At 47.0% G+C, this 17,139-nt stretch overlaps 1 protein-coding gene across 1 annotated transcript in view; it reads left to right on the top strand.

The window, feature by feature from the left end:
• STAG1 (stromal antigen 1) overlaps window positions 1–17,139 on the top strand; it is a 383,395-nt gene that overhangs the window by 281,177 nt on the left and 85,079 nt on the right. Inside the window, exon 22 of the mRNA XM_026649889.2 lies at window positions 924–1,004. Coding sequence (XP_026505674.1) covers window positions 924–1,004 — 81 coding nt within the window. The remainder of the gene's footprint in view (window positions 1–923; window positions 1,005–17,139) is intronic.

The following is a 17,139-nucleotide window of genomic DNA, read 5'->3' as shown; positions in this document are numbered from 1 at the left end:
CATAGAGAAATAAAAAGTTAAGCACTCTTCCAGTATAGCTTCTCTGCCCCTAGACTGTTCATTTCTATTGATTGTGGGAAGCATCACTGATCTGGACAAGATTTTGAGAGGAAGTAACAGTTGTCCTTTACATTTTTACTGAATTTCAGGTGACACCTCCCACTGATATCTCTGTTTGTAGCACTAATATTATCCCTGCCATCTCCATGAGACATGTGTTCTCTCTGATTTGCACCATGTTACCAGGCTGTCATACTGACAGTTTAAGAATTCGATGGATTAAAACACATGCTTTTACATGGAGATATCCAGATGCTGGATCATACTTTTGTCATGTTCAGACTTGCCTATGCCTTTCTTTACTCTGCTCTGACAGACAAAAACTGTTGCAGTTTTCCTTCACAGCACCTACAATTTTTTTCCCTACCAAATGAGGTAAACAGTCTTTACTGATACTAAGGCCAGGTCTACACTACCGCGGTAATTCGACGGCTGGCAATCGAACTTCCGGGTTCGATTTATCGCGTCTGGTCTGGACGCGATAAGTCGAACCAGGAAGTGCTCGCCGTCGACTGCGGTACTCCACCTCAGCGAGAGGAGTACCGCGGAGTCGACGGGGGAGCCTGCCTGCTGCGCGTGGACCGCGTCTGAACCGCGGTAAATTCGAACTAAGGTATGTCGACTTCAGCTACATTATTCATGTAGCTGAAGTTGCGTACCTTAGATCGAATTGGGGTGTTAGTGTAGACCAGGCCTAAGATGCTAAGGGGTAAAATCATACCTTTGAAAATGAGAAGTGCTACACAAGAGCTATTATCGCTTCTTTTCCAAAATTCTTCATAAACTTTAGCTAAATTTTAGTTAAAGACTTGTACTTGATGTCTTCCAGTGTATTGGCATTCTTTGTGTTCCCTCTATTACAGATAGTTGTTCAGGCACTACAGTGTTCTCATTACTCTATTCTCTGGCAGCTGGTGAAAATCACAGAAGGGTCCCCCTCCAAAGTAAGTAAAAATTCCTATATATACAGTTGTTACTGAAGAAGTTTAACCTTGCTTAGGTCACTAGGTACATTGGTCCTGATTCCCCATTCCCTGTATTATGTGCAGTCATTTTTACACCAGTGCAAAGTGGGTGTAAATCGTTACCATTCTAATTTACTAGCATTTAATATCCACTTTGACCAGACAGAGTACAGGGCAATGGAGGATCTGCCCCTGCTCTGTATTGGAAGTTGATCCTGATTGATTTTTCATTTCTGAAGATGTCTAATACACTTCTCTAAGGGCACAGATACCTGTGTCAGAGATTAAGTGTTGGTGATACAGCTTATCCAATTAGAATGGATTGCAGTTTGGGAAATAATGTTGATTTGTAGCATCACAGATAACTGAAGACCTACATGGTATTTAATTTTTAATGAATAACTATATTTTTAATGTTGCCAAAGGCAAATGTAAGTTTGCTAGTAGTGGATGTTACTAATGAAGCACTAAGCAATAACTATCAGCATTATTAAAGCAGAAAGGTCTCTTCATATTATTAATGTTACTGATTTAAAACAATGGTACAAAACTAAACCTAATTATCATAAAACCATGGGCAGCAGCAAACACTTTGCACACACAAAGTCCTGGACTGCCCAACACCTTATCTCTATACACACATCACCTCCCAAAAGACCCCTTGTGCTCCTGACTTGCATTGCAGTGTTTTCTTTATGTAACAGATACAGTCTTACCATGTCAAATGAAACTCTTACAGTTTGTTCCTTCGTCATATTAATAAAGAGCCTGATTCAGAAAAGCATCTCTATTCAGGACAGGACTTAAGCATATGTTTAAGTGTTTCTGGAATTGGGGCCAAAATGTGAAGCGATGTCTGCTATGTCAGTGTAACTGTGCTATAAAACTGGGACACAAAGAACTCTTCCACCTTCTAAGGATCAGCCTCTTTGTAAAACGAAAGGAAGTTGTAGCTCGTTTTAAAAATGATTTTTAGGACCATATATCAGTGAATAAGCATGTATTTAATATGATTCTGACACAGGAGGTAAGGGACGACTGCATTCTAGCATGCATAATTATCCAGTAGGACGCATTAAAAAAATCCTACAAATGATTTTAAATTGTTGTAATTTGATTTCAGACTCACTTTGCAATGCATATATTTAACTGCATAAAAACAAAAAAGAGCTCACTTTCCCGTCTCTCTTTGAAAGATAGAAAAGCACAAGTAGGTTAAGGCATCCCAGTAGCACTGTATAAAATGCTGTGTCTAGACGAGACAAATGCATATTTTGCTGTAGAAAGAGTTATAGGAAATGACTCATGCTCTGAGCAAGCAGGAATGCAAATATTGTGAAGACATTCTTGTATATGTATCCTTATTCAAACTTCTTCACTAATTCTTTTAATAGGTTAATCCAGATTACATTGATGCAGCTAGACAGGCTTGAATTAGAAAAAGTACCATTCCTAGAGCTTTTATATATTTGTAATTGGATGGCACCAACTATGAAAGACCATTTGCAATATAAATTAATTCTACAACTGGAAGCCCCTAATTTACGTTTTTTAGTTTTATAGTTTCTAAATTTTCTGTTCTAACTCTTGGACTTTTCCTTTCCTATATGTGCATTGATCATTGATGTGCTGAATCATTTTAAAGTAATTGGATAGAATTTTGAGTGACATCATACTAATAAGTAATACAGCTGTGGAGCTGTTACTATTTGGATGGCTTGGATTTGTCCCCAGAATAGCACAAAGTCTACTGGAATGTGTCTGAGGCTTGCTCTCCCTGATCAAATGAAAAGAAGCATTATGTTGTCTTTGTTCCAATGCCAGAGACAATATCCTTCATCTGGCGACTTCTGCTCACTTTTCCAAAAACCTCAGCCTGGCCAACAACAGAAGGCAGGGTAAAGGGAAGCACCTCGGAGAGAAGCGAGGTGCAGCATCTATTGCTCATATGTGCTTTCATAGATTCTAAGGCCAGAAGAGACCATTATGATCATCTGGTCTGACAATAGACCTTCCCCAAATTAATTCCTAGCGCAGATCTTTTAGAAAAACATCCGAACTTGATTTTAAAATTGTCAGTGATGGAGAATTCACCCTTGGTAAATTGTTCCAGTGATTAATTACCTTCACCATTAAAAAATCATGTCTTATTTCAAGTCTGAATGTGTCTAGCTTCAACTTCCAGCCATTGGATTTTATTAGACCTTTCTCTGCTAGATTGAAGAGCTCATTATTAAATATTTGTTCCTGTCACAGGGTAGCTGGTCTCTGTGGATAGACTGAGCACTGCTCCCCTGGACTGGAGCAGGTGAGCTTAATCCCGTTAATTAAGAGAGCTGGGCTACACCTGGGTCTATGAAGGGCTGCTAGTAGGCAGCTGAGAGGGAAGGAATGTGACAGGCTGAGTCCTGGGCAGCAAAGGCCACACAGGAGTGGAACTAACTTCTGTGGTGAGTCACTGGAGCAAGGGAGGGTTTAGGGAAGCAACCCTGCGGCTGCTGCTCCAAGGGGGGAGCAGAGCTGGCTGAGGCTAGGAAGATGCCAGGAGCTGGGCAGGGTTGCCCTGAAGACTGGGGGCCAGGTACTGACTTAAGACTGCATTCTGGTTGGTTAGTTGTTTAACCTTTATTGTAAAAGAATAAACCCCTTTAACTGAGACTGGGCGTGGCAGCCCATGTTTGGAGCAAAGGTGAATCGGCAGCCATCCTGGTGACAGATGATACCAGAAGTGGGGTCTTAGTCCACCCCTATACTAAGTGGAAAGATGGAGTTGGTGATCAGCCTGCTAGTGTCAGGGAAGCAGCAGAAGATAGCCGCTATGCAGAAACAGCAAGAACACCAGACCCAGACTTTGCTGATGCAGATGATGGAAAAATCAGCAGAAACAGCAGGAGGCCAGTTCACTACACAACAGAGGTGGCAAGAAGTCCACTCCAAACAACAGGAGTGGATACAGAAGCGGTTGGGCTGCACCACACCTGGTAATGCAATTGGTGATGGGACTGGGGTCTGGGCCTTGCAAACCTTTGAGCACAAGATGACCCAGAGGCCTTCTTCCAGACATTCGAGTGTGTGGCAAAGGCAGCGAACTGGGAGGAGTCTATTTGGGCTGCCCACATAGCACAGTTTCTGAATGGTGAGGTGCAGGTGGCTTACTGGGTAATAAATGATGAGCAGGCAAACTCCTACCCGGTGGTGAAGGCAGCTATCCTGGACCGGTTAGGGCCGACTCCAGAGGCTTATCGGCCCAGGTTCCTGGTGGAACCATTCCCGTGAGGGGCACATCTGCAGCCTCTTGAGGTGGTGTCTCTGCCCAGAGACCGGGTCAGGGGAGAAAGTTCTGCATCAGGTGGTCCTTGAACAGTTCCTGAAGGTTCTGCCCAGAGGGGCACAGAGCTGGGTAAAGTGTTTCCGGCTGGCCTCAGTGGAGGACGTGGTGGAGTGAGCTGAAGCCTTCTCTGAGGCTGAAGGAGACAAGCGACCAGGACAATGTAGTAAACTGAGGGGAGTTCACCAGGGGGTAACCCAGGGGAAGCTCTCAAGTCGGAAATACCCTGTGTCCTAAACTCAAGAGGCCCACAGCACCTACAAGGGTCCTGGGGAGCCCTGCAGGTTACTGGAAATACTAGTGGGAAGGGACCAAGAGGCTCTGGGGTTTGTTTCCCTTGTGGCCAGGCTGGGCATATTAAAAAAAAAAAATCAATGCCCAATTATGAACTGTATCTACCTAAACTGTTACTACAGTGGGACCAAGCTGTGGGGTCCACTCTGAGAGTTGAGATGGGCACATGGTGGATAATAGCAGCTAGGGTGGGAGGAACTGTAGTTAAGGGACTTGTATTGGGTGCACTCTGGTTCTGGAAGACCAGTTGAAGTTAAATAGCCTGGACAGACACCTCCCAGTGAATGTCTCTTGTATCCATAGCGAGACCCAAGGCTACCCCACTGTAGAAGTTGAGCTGGAGGCACGGGGTCAGAGAGCTTGACTGTTTGTCTGGGTGGTAAAGGGCGTCTTGGCCCATAGTTCTGGGGAGAGACTGGGTGGGTTTCTCAGCCCTCATGCAAAAAGGGCTAGGACAGCAGCCTGGGACCAGGAGGGTCCAGGACCATCTAGGAAAGGAAGTAAGGTGGCTGGGAGGCAGAGTAAGGAGGGCAAAGGGGGACTGAAAGGGAGAACACAATTTTCCCCAAGGCCTGAGGGACCAGCTTAGGAAGTGCCAACAGGAGTTGGACAAGGTAAGTACCTCACTGGAGAAAATCATCACCAACTTGTCAGGTTAGAACAGGGGTCTCAAACTCAAATGACCATGAGGGCCAGTTCATTGGCCCGAGGGCCGCATCACTGACACACACCCCCCCTTGCTGCCCCCGGCTCTGCCCCCACTCTACCCCTTCCATGAGGCCCCACCTCTTCCCATCCCTTCCCTGCCCCCATTCCAACCCATTCCCTGAAGTCGCCACCCCAACTCCGCCCACTCCCTGCCCCCAGAGGGTGCATGAGGGGTGTGGCGGGGGCTCAGGGCAGGGAGTTGGGGTGCAGGCAGGGGGCTCAGGGTGCAGAAGGGGTGTGGGATGCAGCAGGGGGCTCAGGGCAGGAGGTTGGGGTGTGGGGTGCAGCAGGGGGCTCAGGGCAGGGAGTTGGGGTGCAGGAGAGGTGTGGGATGCGGCAGGGGGTTGAGGTTCAGCAGGGGGTTGAGATTCAGGCAGGGGGCTCAGGACAGGGTTGGGGTTCAGGCAGGGGGCTCAGGGCAGGGAGTTGGGGTGCAGCAGGGGGTTGGGGTGCAGGCAGCGGGCTCAGGGCAGGGGATAGGGGTGCAGAAGGGGTGTGGGATGCAGGCAGGGGGCTCAGGGCAGGGAGTTGGGGGGCGGGGTGCAAGAGGGCTTTGGGCTCCGGGGTGGCAGCGGCGCACACTGGGGCCAGGGCAGGCTGCTGGCCCCGGCCCCACTCCGCTCCGGGAAGTAGCTGGAACCATGTCCCTGCGGCCCCTGGGGGAGGGGGACGCAGGGCTCCGCATGCTGCTTGCCGCGCCTCCAGGTACCTCCCCCGAAGCTCCCATTGGCTGTGGTTCCCCGGAGCGGCACGGGGCTTGAGGGGGGCAATCCTGCGGCTGTAGTTTGCCCACCCCTGCCCTGGAGGTAGGCCGGGGGGGCAGGCGCGGGCCGCTTGGCGGGCCGCAGGAAATAGCCCCGCGGGCCGCGTGTTTGAGACCCCTGGGTTAGAACAAGAGTTGGTCTGGGTGCAGGTGGGAGCCAAGGGGCAGAGGAAATAATGCTTGGCCCTGCACAAGAATTGGCCCACGTCGAGAGAGGGGAAACTCAGCAGGGTACAGTGGGGACACAGACAGATCCTCAGGTGCAGCAGGATACAGCAGGGACCCAGACTGAATCCCAGGCACAGAAGAGTAAAGTGAGGAACCAGACGGAGCCTTGGGGTCAGGAGAGTACAGTGGGGACCCAGAGTCCCACACTCAGCAGAGTACAGAGGGGACCCAGACGGAACCCTGGGTTCATCAGGATACTGTAAGGACCCAAACAGAATCCCAAACTCAGTGGGGTACTGTAGAGATCCTAACAGAGTCCTGAGCTCAGCAACATACACCAGGGACCCAGACAGAATCCCAAATTCAGTAGGGTACCGTGGGAACCCAGGCTGCACTACCTGTTGAACAAGCTAGCATGGGGACTCAGAAAGGACCCCTCCAACAGGGAGAAGCCCAAGAAGGGGGCTGGGGTAGGAAGCAGGATCCCAGGGCAGGGAGAACCAGAATTGGACTCAGTATTCCAGCAGTAGTTACACCAGTACCAAATAACCGGTAAAATAACCTCTCTACTCCTACTCAAGATTCCCCCATTTATGTATCCCAGGATTGCATTAGCTCTTTTGGCTACAGCATCACACTGGGAGCTCATGTTCAGCTGATTGTCCACCACAACCCCCAAATCTTTTTCAGAGTCACTGCTTCCCAGGATAGAATGCCACATCCTGTAAGTATGGCCTACATTCTTTGTTCTAGGTTTACATTTAGCTGTATTAAAACACATGTTGTTTGCTTGTGCCCCGTTTACCAAATGATCCAGATCGCTCTGAATCTGTGACCTGTTCTTTTCATTATTTACCACTCCCCTAGTTTTTGTGTCATCTGCAATCTTTATCAGTCATGATTTTGTTTGCTTCCAAGTCATTGATAAAATATTTTAAATGGTATAGGGCCAAGAACCGATCCCTGCAGGACCCCGCTGGAAGCAGACCTACTCGATGACAATTCACCATTTACAGTTACATTTTGAGACCTATCAGTCAGCCAGTTTTTAATCCATTAGTTTGTGTAGCAGGCCCGAGATTTGGTATACTGACTGAGCATAAATCCAGTCTGCCGTATGTCTGCCTTTCCTTCATTTTGGGAGCCATTTGATTCATGTTCTTTTTGCTATGGGTTGGAATTACCACAGATCAGTGTGTGTTAGAGATTATTCACTTCTGATGGGTAATCCAATTCCATCCTGTCAGTTACAAATCTGGTCATAGTAGTGCATGCATTTGTGACCTTCCAGGTTTGACTGTTGCAACTCCTTATAGTGGGAATGAAGCCAAACTGACTAAATAAGCTTAAACTAATACAAAATGCAGCAGCCTATTTGTTGAGTAACACAGATGGCTATAAACATATTGCCTCTGCTCTGCCCTCTGCGTTGGCTCCCCATCACTTACAGAGCCAAATTCAATTTCTGTCATGGTATTCAGAATGATCCATCAGATTGTCCCAAATCTAAGAGATCATCTCTTCTTTCTTGACCATGACTTCCTACAACAGCTACATTCCACCAGAATTATGACCAACAGAAGACAGAACTTTCTTGAGAGTGGGACCCAAATTTTGTAACTCACTTTCAGAGAGAGAAAAATGGTCACTAGCCTCACAGCTTTCAAAACTAAATGCAAAACCTATTTACTTGTGTTACCACAATATGTCTTCATGTAATCCTCACACATATGTGGAGGAGACAAGGGATGAGGCAGAAAACATATTCTAGTTTTCAAGCTACTTTTACAGGAAGGGAAAGAGAGAAAAATGTTTGGTAGTTGTAGTTCTTTTATTTAATTGGGAGGTCCTCAGTCACTACAGTGAAGAGGAGCATATAGGTACCTAGATAGATTTTCCCTGCTTGGGTTTAGACCACTGTCACTCACGAGGTTCTGGACATATTAGTAGAACATTATGCCAATCTTGTGTGCTGCATCCTTCTCCTTTTTGCTGATGGGGTTGTCGATGTTTCCTTTAAGGAAGGCAGGATGCCAGTTGCTTTAAAGCAGTGGTACTGCAACCCTTTCAGGAGCCTGATTTATCTTGCATACCCCCAAGTTTCACTTCACTTAAAAACTACTTGCTTACAAAATCAGACATAAAAATACAAAAGTGTCACAGCACGCTGTTACTGAAAAACTGCTTACTTTCTCATTTTTACCATATAATTATAAAATAAATTGATTGGAATATAAATATTGTACTTACATTCCAGTGTGTAGTATACAGAGCAGTAAAAACAAGTCATTGTCTGTATGGAATTTTAGTTTGTACTGACTTCGCTAGTGCTTTTTATGTAGCCTGTTGTAAAACCAGGCAAATATCTAGATTAGTTGATGTACCCCCAGAAGATCTCTGCGTACCCCCCCAGGTACATGTACCCCTGGTTGAGAACCACTTCTTTAAAGGACTCACTCTTGGCCTCTGCTCAAAAAGTCATCTTTTCACATTGGGAATCTTGCTAAGCATTAACCCAAATTTAAACTTCCAATTTTGGTTACAAATATGAAAAAGGTTGTGATCATACAACTATGAGTATCTTGACCTTGTCAGTCAGGATTCCTATCTGGGTACAGCACAGAGACTGTATTTATTGTGCTGATCAATGATCCTCACCTAATGTTGGATAAAGATTTTTGTGCCCAGGCTGATATTCGATCTATCAGCTGCCTTCAACTCTGTGGATTTTTAACATGCCTGAGGAGCCTGGCAGAAATAGGTTGGACTGTCCTTGGGTTGCTTTGTGATTTTCTCACATGAAGATCCTAGAGAGTAGTATGGGCAATTGCTCTTCTGCACCGAGGGCCCACATGTGAACTACCACAGAGTTCCGTGCTGTCACCTGTCTTATTCAATGGGTGTGCAAGGTCATTAAGAAAGCCATTTAAGAGAGAGGTTTAATATGTTGATAATACATAATTGCTGTTCATCTTGCCCAGCGAAGTGTCCTCCTGGTGACTGGGCCAGACTAGTGAATGCATGAGAGCATCTCAAGATGAAGATCAAAGTATTTCATTTTCATTTGTGAAGCATTCTCAATTGTTTATTGAAACTCATTTCTGAGGTGATTCTTTAGCATTTAGTATGTTAGGGCTAACTGTGTTAGGGCTCGTCTATACAAACAGTTCACAGCAAGCAGTCATTTAAATCTACCTCAGACTAGCCTGCCATACTATAACTGTCTGTGTGGACCCGGCTGCCATGCACTAAAGGTTTCTTAGTTCATACTGACCTCCTCCTGTTTCTCCCCCTTTTTCTTTGCTTTTTTTTTTTTAGCTTTTGCCACTGAGTGCAATAGATTGAAGTCCAGAGGTTTCCTTCACTTTTTCATTTTTAAAGTTTTCATGTTTCCTTTTGCTACTCTGTAACTTTTCAAAACTTCTCCAACTTCGGAAAAGTTACAAAGTTTTCCTTTTGTTGCTCTGTAATTTTCCAAACTTGAGGAAAATGTTATAGAGTGGAAAGAAGAAAAAAACCCAGAAAAATGAACAAAACTAAATCCTAGACATTATTTATTCTATTGCATTTTGCAGCCAAAAAAGGAAAGGGGAGAAATCTTTTTTTCACTTTTCTTTTTCAATTTGAAAAGTCAGGAAAAAGTAGACAAATGTTAATTATAATCTTCAGTCTCTGTACTGAACTCATAAGTATTTTATGGAAGCTAGGGCTGGAAAACAGTCAAAGTTATGTCAATATTTAAAAAGGGTAAACAGGATGACCCCAGTAACAGATGACTGGTTAGCCTGATATTAATCACAGGCAAAATCATGGAATGGCTGATACAGTACTCTATCAATAAATAGTTAAAGGCCAGAAACAAAATTAATACCAATAAATATGATTTAATGGAAAACAGATGAACCTGATACTGTTGTTGACAAGATTGCATGTTTGGCTGTTAAAGATAATCATACTGATATAATGTATTATGGCTTCTGTAAGATTATACAAACTCATCATGGTCCGTATTTAAAGGATTAAAAAGTCCTTAACTCTTAGATCTCAAAAGTAATTGTAAATGGAGAACCACCATCATCCACAGGGATCTGTTCTCAGCCAAATACTATTTAATATTTTTATCAATGACCTGGAAGAAAATAAAAAGTCATTTAAAGACTGCAGATGATACAAAGATTGGTAGTAAATAATGTTGAGGTCAGGTCACTGATACAGAGTAATGTGGATCACTTGAGAAACTGAATGCAATCAGATAACACGCATTTTAATACATCTAAATACAAGAACATTCATCTGGGAACAAGAATGTAAGTCACAAAGGATAGGGGACTCCATCCTGGAAGCAGTGACTCTGAAAAGGTTTTAGGGGCCATTGTAGCTAGCCAACTGAACATGAGCTCCTAAAGTGATGCAGTGGCCAAAAGGGCTAACACAATACTTGGCTGTGTTAATAGAGAACCTTGGTATAGGTCATTGATGAGACTACTATTGGAATACAGTGTCCAAATCTGGTATCCACACTTTAAAAAGTCTATTGAAAAATTGGAAAAGGTTCAGAGAATATTTCATAAATAATTTGTGGTCGTGGAGCTCACTCTACTTACCAAAGAGAATGTGAAGAAACACCTTGATCATGGACTACACAGGCAGAAGATACCTAACACTAAAAGGCTCTTTAGCAAAGTGTATCAAGATCCAGTGGCTGGAATATGTTGAGGAAGAGTCAACACGGCTTTCTTGAAGGGAAATCTTGCCTCACCAATGTAGTTACTTGAGAGTGTCAACAAGCATGTTTTTTCTGTTTTACTGTTTTACTTCGTTAGTCCTGAAAAATAAGTATTAAAAAAGGATAAAACTTGAACCCCACAGCTCAAGTGCACAACCTTTCTCCTAAATCTGTCAGTTCTTTGAGTAATTGCACATGTCCATTCCACTGTAGGTGTGTGCACACCTCATGCGCAGTTGTCAGAGATTTTTCCCTCAGCAGTACTGTCAGGGGAGCGTGAGTACTTCCTCACGCCATTGTACACAGGTATATGGGTCCCACTGCCTCCCAGCCCCTCCCAGTTCTCTCCTAGCACTAGTGGCGGTTGTTAGAGCTGTGATCTTTGCTTTTCAAGAATCTTCCCACTCCTTGTGTATATAGTTCCTATTGTGTTAGTTTAGCTTAGATTAGTGTTTTTGTTTAGAGTTACCAATTAGAATACTATATTCATGTCGCATTCTCCTGCCTTCCAGGCCTGTTATGCCTGTGGCAAGCCAATGCCGGTCATTGACCCCCCCCACCTTAGCTGCCTGAAATGTCTGGGGGACATTCAAAAAAGGACAGGGTGGCTAGGCTCAGATATTTGCTTATGGATTCTGCACTTCACCCTCCCTCAGAACCTTCTGACTCTGAACAGGTACAAAGCATGTCTGAGTCAGTCAGGAGTGCTCTGCCCACTGTAGCTGAGTCTTCAGGCAAGCCAGTTCACCGGTACTGAAGAAATGACTTTGTAAGTCCTTGAAGGACTCAGTGTCAGGGCCTTCTAGATCTGCAGGCAAGGCACCGGGTACTGCAAAGGACATTGAAGGGTACTCAAAGAAGAGGCACCGCCCGGCACATCCTCCCTGCAAAGAAGGATTGCTGCCTTCGGCACCTTGGAAGGGCCTGTTGAGACTAATCCCGGTGCTGCAGGGTCAGAAGCCTTTGACGGTACCATCTACACACGAAGCATACTGAACTCTTGGCAGTAATAGTTTCACCTATGGGACAAGATTCCCACCCAGCCCAGGGTGTGGGCATGTTGGATCCTCCAGCCTGCGTCAGTACTGGTGGCTGCTACTGTGTCTTGGCGGATTCCATCCAGGGGAAAGCCAACAATGGTTTCACCATCGCCTTATTCACAACCGGTCTCCCGGTACTGTCACTGTCAGCTGCACCATTGGCCAGAGGAAGTGGACTCGTCATCCTCTTCACATTCTGAGGTTGGATCTCTTGCCTCCAGGAGCAACCCCAGAAGGGTGTCTACCCAAATGGTTCCAGATCTCAACCTAAGGATCAATGGCAGTGCACAGCTGGTTTCTACCACCATACCAGTGACGCTTCTGGAGTTCTTGGGGCTTCCCCCATGCTCTACAGCATCTAGTAGATACCATCCCTCTCTGCGGGTACCAGAATTATGCAAGGGGAATCAATTACTTGGGACTCTTCTGTGCAAGAATTGGACAAGGGCCACCTCAACAACCACTGGCCTCTTCCTCTTTGTTGCCAGATGAGGCAGTATTTGCAGAGTCTGCGTTGTCCCCACCAGACAACTTCAGAGCGTACAAGGACTTGTTAAAATGAGTGGCTGCAGTTCTGGATATCTAGCCCAAGGCAGTGCAAGAAAAATCACACAGATTGATGGACATTTTGACCTCTGCTGGACCCTCTAGGGTAGTTCCTGTAAAGGAGGCCATCCTAGAGCCTAGAAAGGAGATATTATGTCCCTTCACAGAATTGTGAACATTTTTACAACCACCCCCCTTCAGGTTCCCTTGTAGTGTTTGCCGTGAATGAAAAGAAGAAGCAGGGACATCAGGCCTGAACCCCAAAGAGGAAGGAACTAGACCTCTTTGGCAAGAAAATTTATTCCACAGGGAGGGTGAGACAGAGGGTGCTGGGTAAGGAGTGCTTAACCAGCCCCCTGCCACGCCAGCCCCAATTAAGGGGAGATTGGAGCTGGCTGAATAGGCCTGTGCCTGCCTGGCAACTAGCAACAGGTGCCAGCCTAATTAGACAGGGGCTATAAAAGGGTGGGGAGGAGGGAGAGAAAGGGAGAGGCTAGAGGCAGAGAGGGGCAGGTGGCTCTGGTCTGCTGCTTGTAAAGCTGGCTGTGAAACAAACCTGTATATGGATAGTAAGGTGGTGGTGGGTAATGGCTACAAATAAAGTGCACTGGTGATTGCATCAACCTGAGGCGTCCCTGACTGGTTTGTGAGGGCAGCAGGGACAGAAGCAAGAGGGGTCCAGCTGCGCCTCGCTACACGTGGGGGTTTGTCTGAGACTGAAAGTTAGCATGAGGGCGTGGCGGCCCAGAGATGGAAGGGATCCTGCAGTGGCTGGCGAAGCAGCAAAAGGAGATGCAAAAGGCGCTACAAGCCTTCCAGCAATCCCACCAACTAGAGGGGCAGGCCTTACTCTCCTGGCAGGTAGAACAGCAGAAAAGCCTGCAGGACTTTATAAGGGAGCAAGCCAATGTGCAGCAGCAGCTCCTACAGAGACTGGTGAGTCCCACGGTGGGGGGTTGGGTGAGTCCCCGGGTGTTGGGATTGAGACTGTGTAAAATGGGCCCTGCCGATAACCCGGACACCTTCCTCTGCACCTTTGAGCGGGATGGGCCCCGCCAATAATCCGGACATCTTCCTCTGCACCTTCGAGCGGTTAGCAATGGGCGCTGAATGGGATAGGGCAACCTGGGCCCAAGGGCTGGCTCCCTGTCTGGCCGGCGAAGCTCAAGCAGCCTATATGGCCCTGAGTAATGACCAGGCCAGAGTTTATGAGGCGGTGAGGGTGGCCATCCTAGACCAGGTGGGACTATTGGTGGAAAAATACCGCCAGAAGTTTCGGTTGGCCAGGTGGATGTGGGGGTTGCAGCCCCGGGCATTTTCCCGGAAGCTGATGGACTGGGCCACTCGTTGGCTGTGATCGGATACACAAACAGTGGGAGAAATTATGGATTGGTCCTAGAACAGTTTTTACGGGGCCTCCCCAAGAGAGTGCGAGTCTGGATCAGGCGACACCATCCGAGCACAGTGGAGGTAGTGGTCAAACTAACCGAGGAATGTGTGGAAGCAGACTTCCCCCGGAAGGAGGGTCGGACATGCAGGGACCTGGAATGGGGGGAAAAACCCGAGAAAACTCCACTAGGAAGGGCCCAGAGAGGAAGAAGGAGGATACCGGGGAGCCCCCAGTCACCCCGGACAACTCGTGTGCTGTCAGTGCTGACGACCGCGACATAAAAAGGGGGATTGCCCGGAAATGGAATGCAGCCTAGATAAGTTTTGCGGCTGGACTAACATTGGAGGGCAGGGGAAGAGGCAAGGACTGGCCACCATTCTGGTGAGAGTGGGGAGGAAGCCCCAGAGGAGCTTGGTGGACATGGCCTCAGCCTGCTCGCTCATCGAGAGGGGGCTGGTAAAGCCACACTGGCTCATCCCTGGGGCGAGGATGAAACTCGAGGACGTCCACAGGGATAGGAAGCACTGCCCGATGGCCTATGTGCCCCTGGAAGCCTGGGGCAGGTTTTGCTGGAAAAGGGTCAGGGTAGTGGAGGGGTTACCGTACCCGGTGGTATTGGGCATGGACTGGGACCCCTTCCCAAAAGGGAAAGGAGGAGGTGGGAGATGACCCGCAGTAGGGAAAAAGAGAGGAACCCCAAGGAAGGGAGTGGAGCTCCCTACGCTAACCAACCCAAGTAAGGGGGAGGACCAAAGTTCTCGGGGAGGAATGGAGAAGAACCATAGACAACAGAGCCCAAATCGGGAAGAAAAGGAAGTAGAGGAAAGGAGTCCAAAAGAGTGCCCCAAAATGCAGCCCCCAGGCAAAGGGACCCCAGTCCCACTGGACAGGTTAGAAGAACCTGAGGCCCTGGGTGTCCTGGGGGAAATTTGGACTGACCCCAATCCCCTGCCGCAGGGAAAGGGGGAGAAGCAGGGAGTCCAAACCTGGGAGTGCAATTGGTGTGGACGACCTGTGGGTGGCAGCAGTGCTGTGGAGCCATCCACCCCCTACACAGTGTACGGTCTGCGGGTGGGGGATGAACAAATGCCGCATAGACAACCCTGGGGATCGCCCAATAGGAAGCGAGACTCCCCCGAAGTGACCCCAGCGGTAGAGGGAGGAGAGGACAGGGTAGAACAAACCTAGCGGTTACCTAATGCGGGAGGTGTGTAACAGGGTGCTGGGTAAGGAGTGCTTAATCAGCCCCCTGCCATGCCAGCCCCAATTAAGGGGAGTAGATTGGAGCTGGCTGAATAGGCCTGTGCCTGTCTGGCAACTAGCAACAGCTGCCAGCCTAATTAGCCAGGGGCTATAAAAGGGCTGGGGAGGGGGAGAAAGGGAAAGGCCAGAGGCAGAATGGGGCGGGTGGCCCTGGTCTGCTGCTTGTAAAGCCTGGCTGTGAAACAAACCTGTATATAGATAGTAAGGTGGTGGTGGGAAATGGCTACAAATAAAGTGCACTGGTGATTGCATCAACCTGAAGCATCCCTGACTGGTTTGTAAGGTCATCAGGGGCAGAAGGAAGAGGGGCACAGATTCGCCTCTCTACAGAGAAGTTCCCTTTGCTCCTCAGTGGACACTTACTTTAGTCACAGATGCATCGGATCTAGTTTGGGGAGCTCACTTAGGCCCTCTTCAGACTCATGGGGTTTGGTTGTTCCAGGATCTCGCTCTCCATATAAATATCAAAGAACTCTGAGCAGTCCTTTTGGCTTCTATGGCATTCCTCCCACAGAGTCTGTCATTACTCACAGACAACACAACATATACATTTTATGTAAACAGGCAGCAGGGAAGCCCATTTGACAAAGTTATGTCAAGAGGCAATCTCATTTTGCAACTTTTGCATAGCCAGGTCCATCAGCCGCAAAGCAGCCTTCCTTCCAGGGGTTCAAAACACCCTGGTAGACCTCCTGAGCAGATTGTTTGCAGTCCACTCCCTTCAGCCAGATGTGTCCAACACTATTTTCCAATGGTGGGGTACTCCCTGAGTGGACTTATTTGCAGTGAAAGAAAACAAGAAATGTCATCTTTTTTGTTTCTTGTGGGGGTAACATCTGACAGTGACCCCAGGCTGTTTTCCTTCTGAATTGGTCAAAAAGCCTGCTGTATGTCTTCCCTCCAGTTCTGTTCCTGCCAAAGGTCTTGTCCAAGATCAAACAAGATGGAGCTCACATCATACTAATAGCCCCAGCATGGCTTCACCAACATTGGTTTTAATCTCTACTACTGATATCGGTCAAAACCTCTATGCTGCTCCCAAGAGATGTGGACATGATCTCCCAGGACAACAGCCACCTTCTCTATCCCAGTCTACAGGTCTACTTACCTTGCAAAATGGAAGAGATTCTCCATTCAGTCTATACAAAGAGATATCCGCCCAGCACAAGCTTGGATTCCTCATATCCTAGACTATGTCCTGTTCCTGAAACAACCGGGGCTTTTCAGTAGTTCCATCAAAATTCACTTGGTGGCTATCTCAGCTTTCCACTCTCTAGTGAATAACAGATCAGTCTTTTCTAACTGTTGTCCGTTAGATTTCTAAAGGGTTTAGACCGATTATACCCACAGGTTCACAGCCTTGTTCCATAGTGGAGTTTGAATTTCATTCTAACAAAGTTGATGGCGACTTGTTCCCTATTACATCTATCTATGGAAGTGGCTTTCTTGGTCTCAATTACCTTGGCCAGGAGAGTAGGAGAGCTGTGTCAGAACCTTCCTACACAGTTTTCTTCAATGATAAAGTCTTCCTTCGGCCTCACCTTAAGTTCCTGACTACGTGGATTTCTGGTTTTCACATTAATCAAGAAATTAATTTACCAACCTTTGTCCCAAAGCGTCATTCAAGTAGATGTGAAGAGAAACTGCATTCTCTTGATCTTAGAAGGGCTTTGGACTTTTATCTGGATCAGACTAAACCATTCAGATCAGCCTTGTAGTTATTCATGGCAATTTCAGACAGAATAAAGTGCCACTCAGTGTCTACTCAAAGAATTTCCTTCTGGATTACAGGCTGTATTCATCTATGCTATCATTTGGCGGGTACAGAACCTCCATCAAAAGTGGTGGCTCGTTCAACTAAATCGCAGGCAGCTTCTGCTGGCTTTCT

The sequence above is a fragment of the Terrapene carolina genome, unplaced genomic scaffold, assembly GCF_002925995.2.
Source record: "Terrapene carolina triunguis isolate 2854851 unplaced genomic scaffold, T_m_triunguis-2.0 Scaffold88, whole genome shotgun sequence".
In the NCBI taxonomy this organism is placed as follows: domain Eukaryota; kingdom Metazoa; phylum Chordata; order Testudines; family Emydidae; genus Terrapene; species Terrapene triunguis.
The sequence above is the reverse complement of the archived record's forward strand: the minus strand, read 5'-3'. Positions and strand labels throughout refer to the sequence as shown.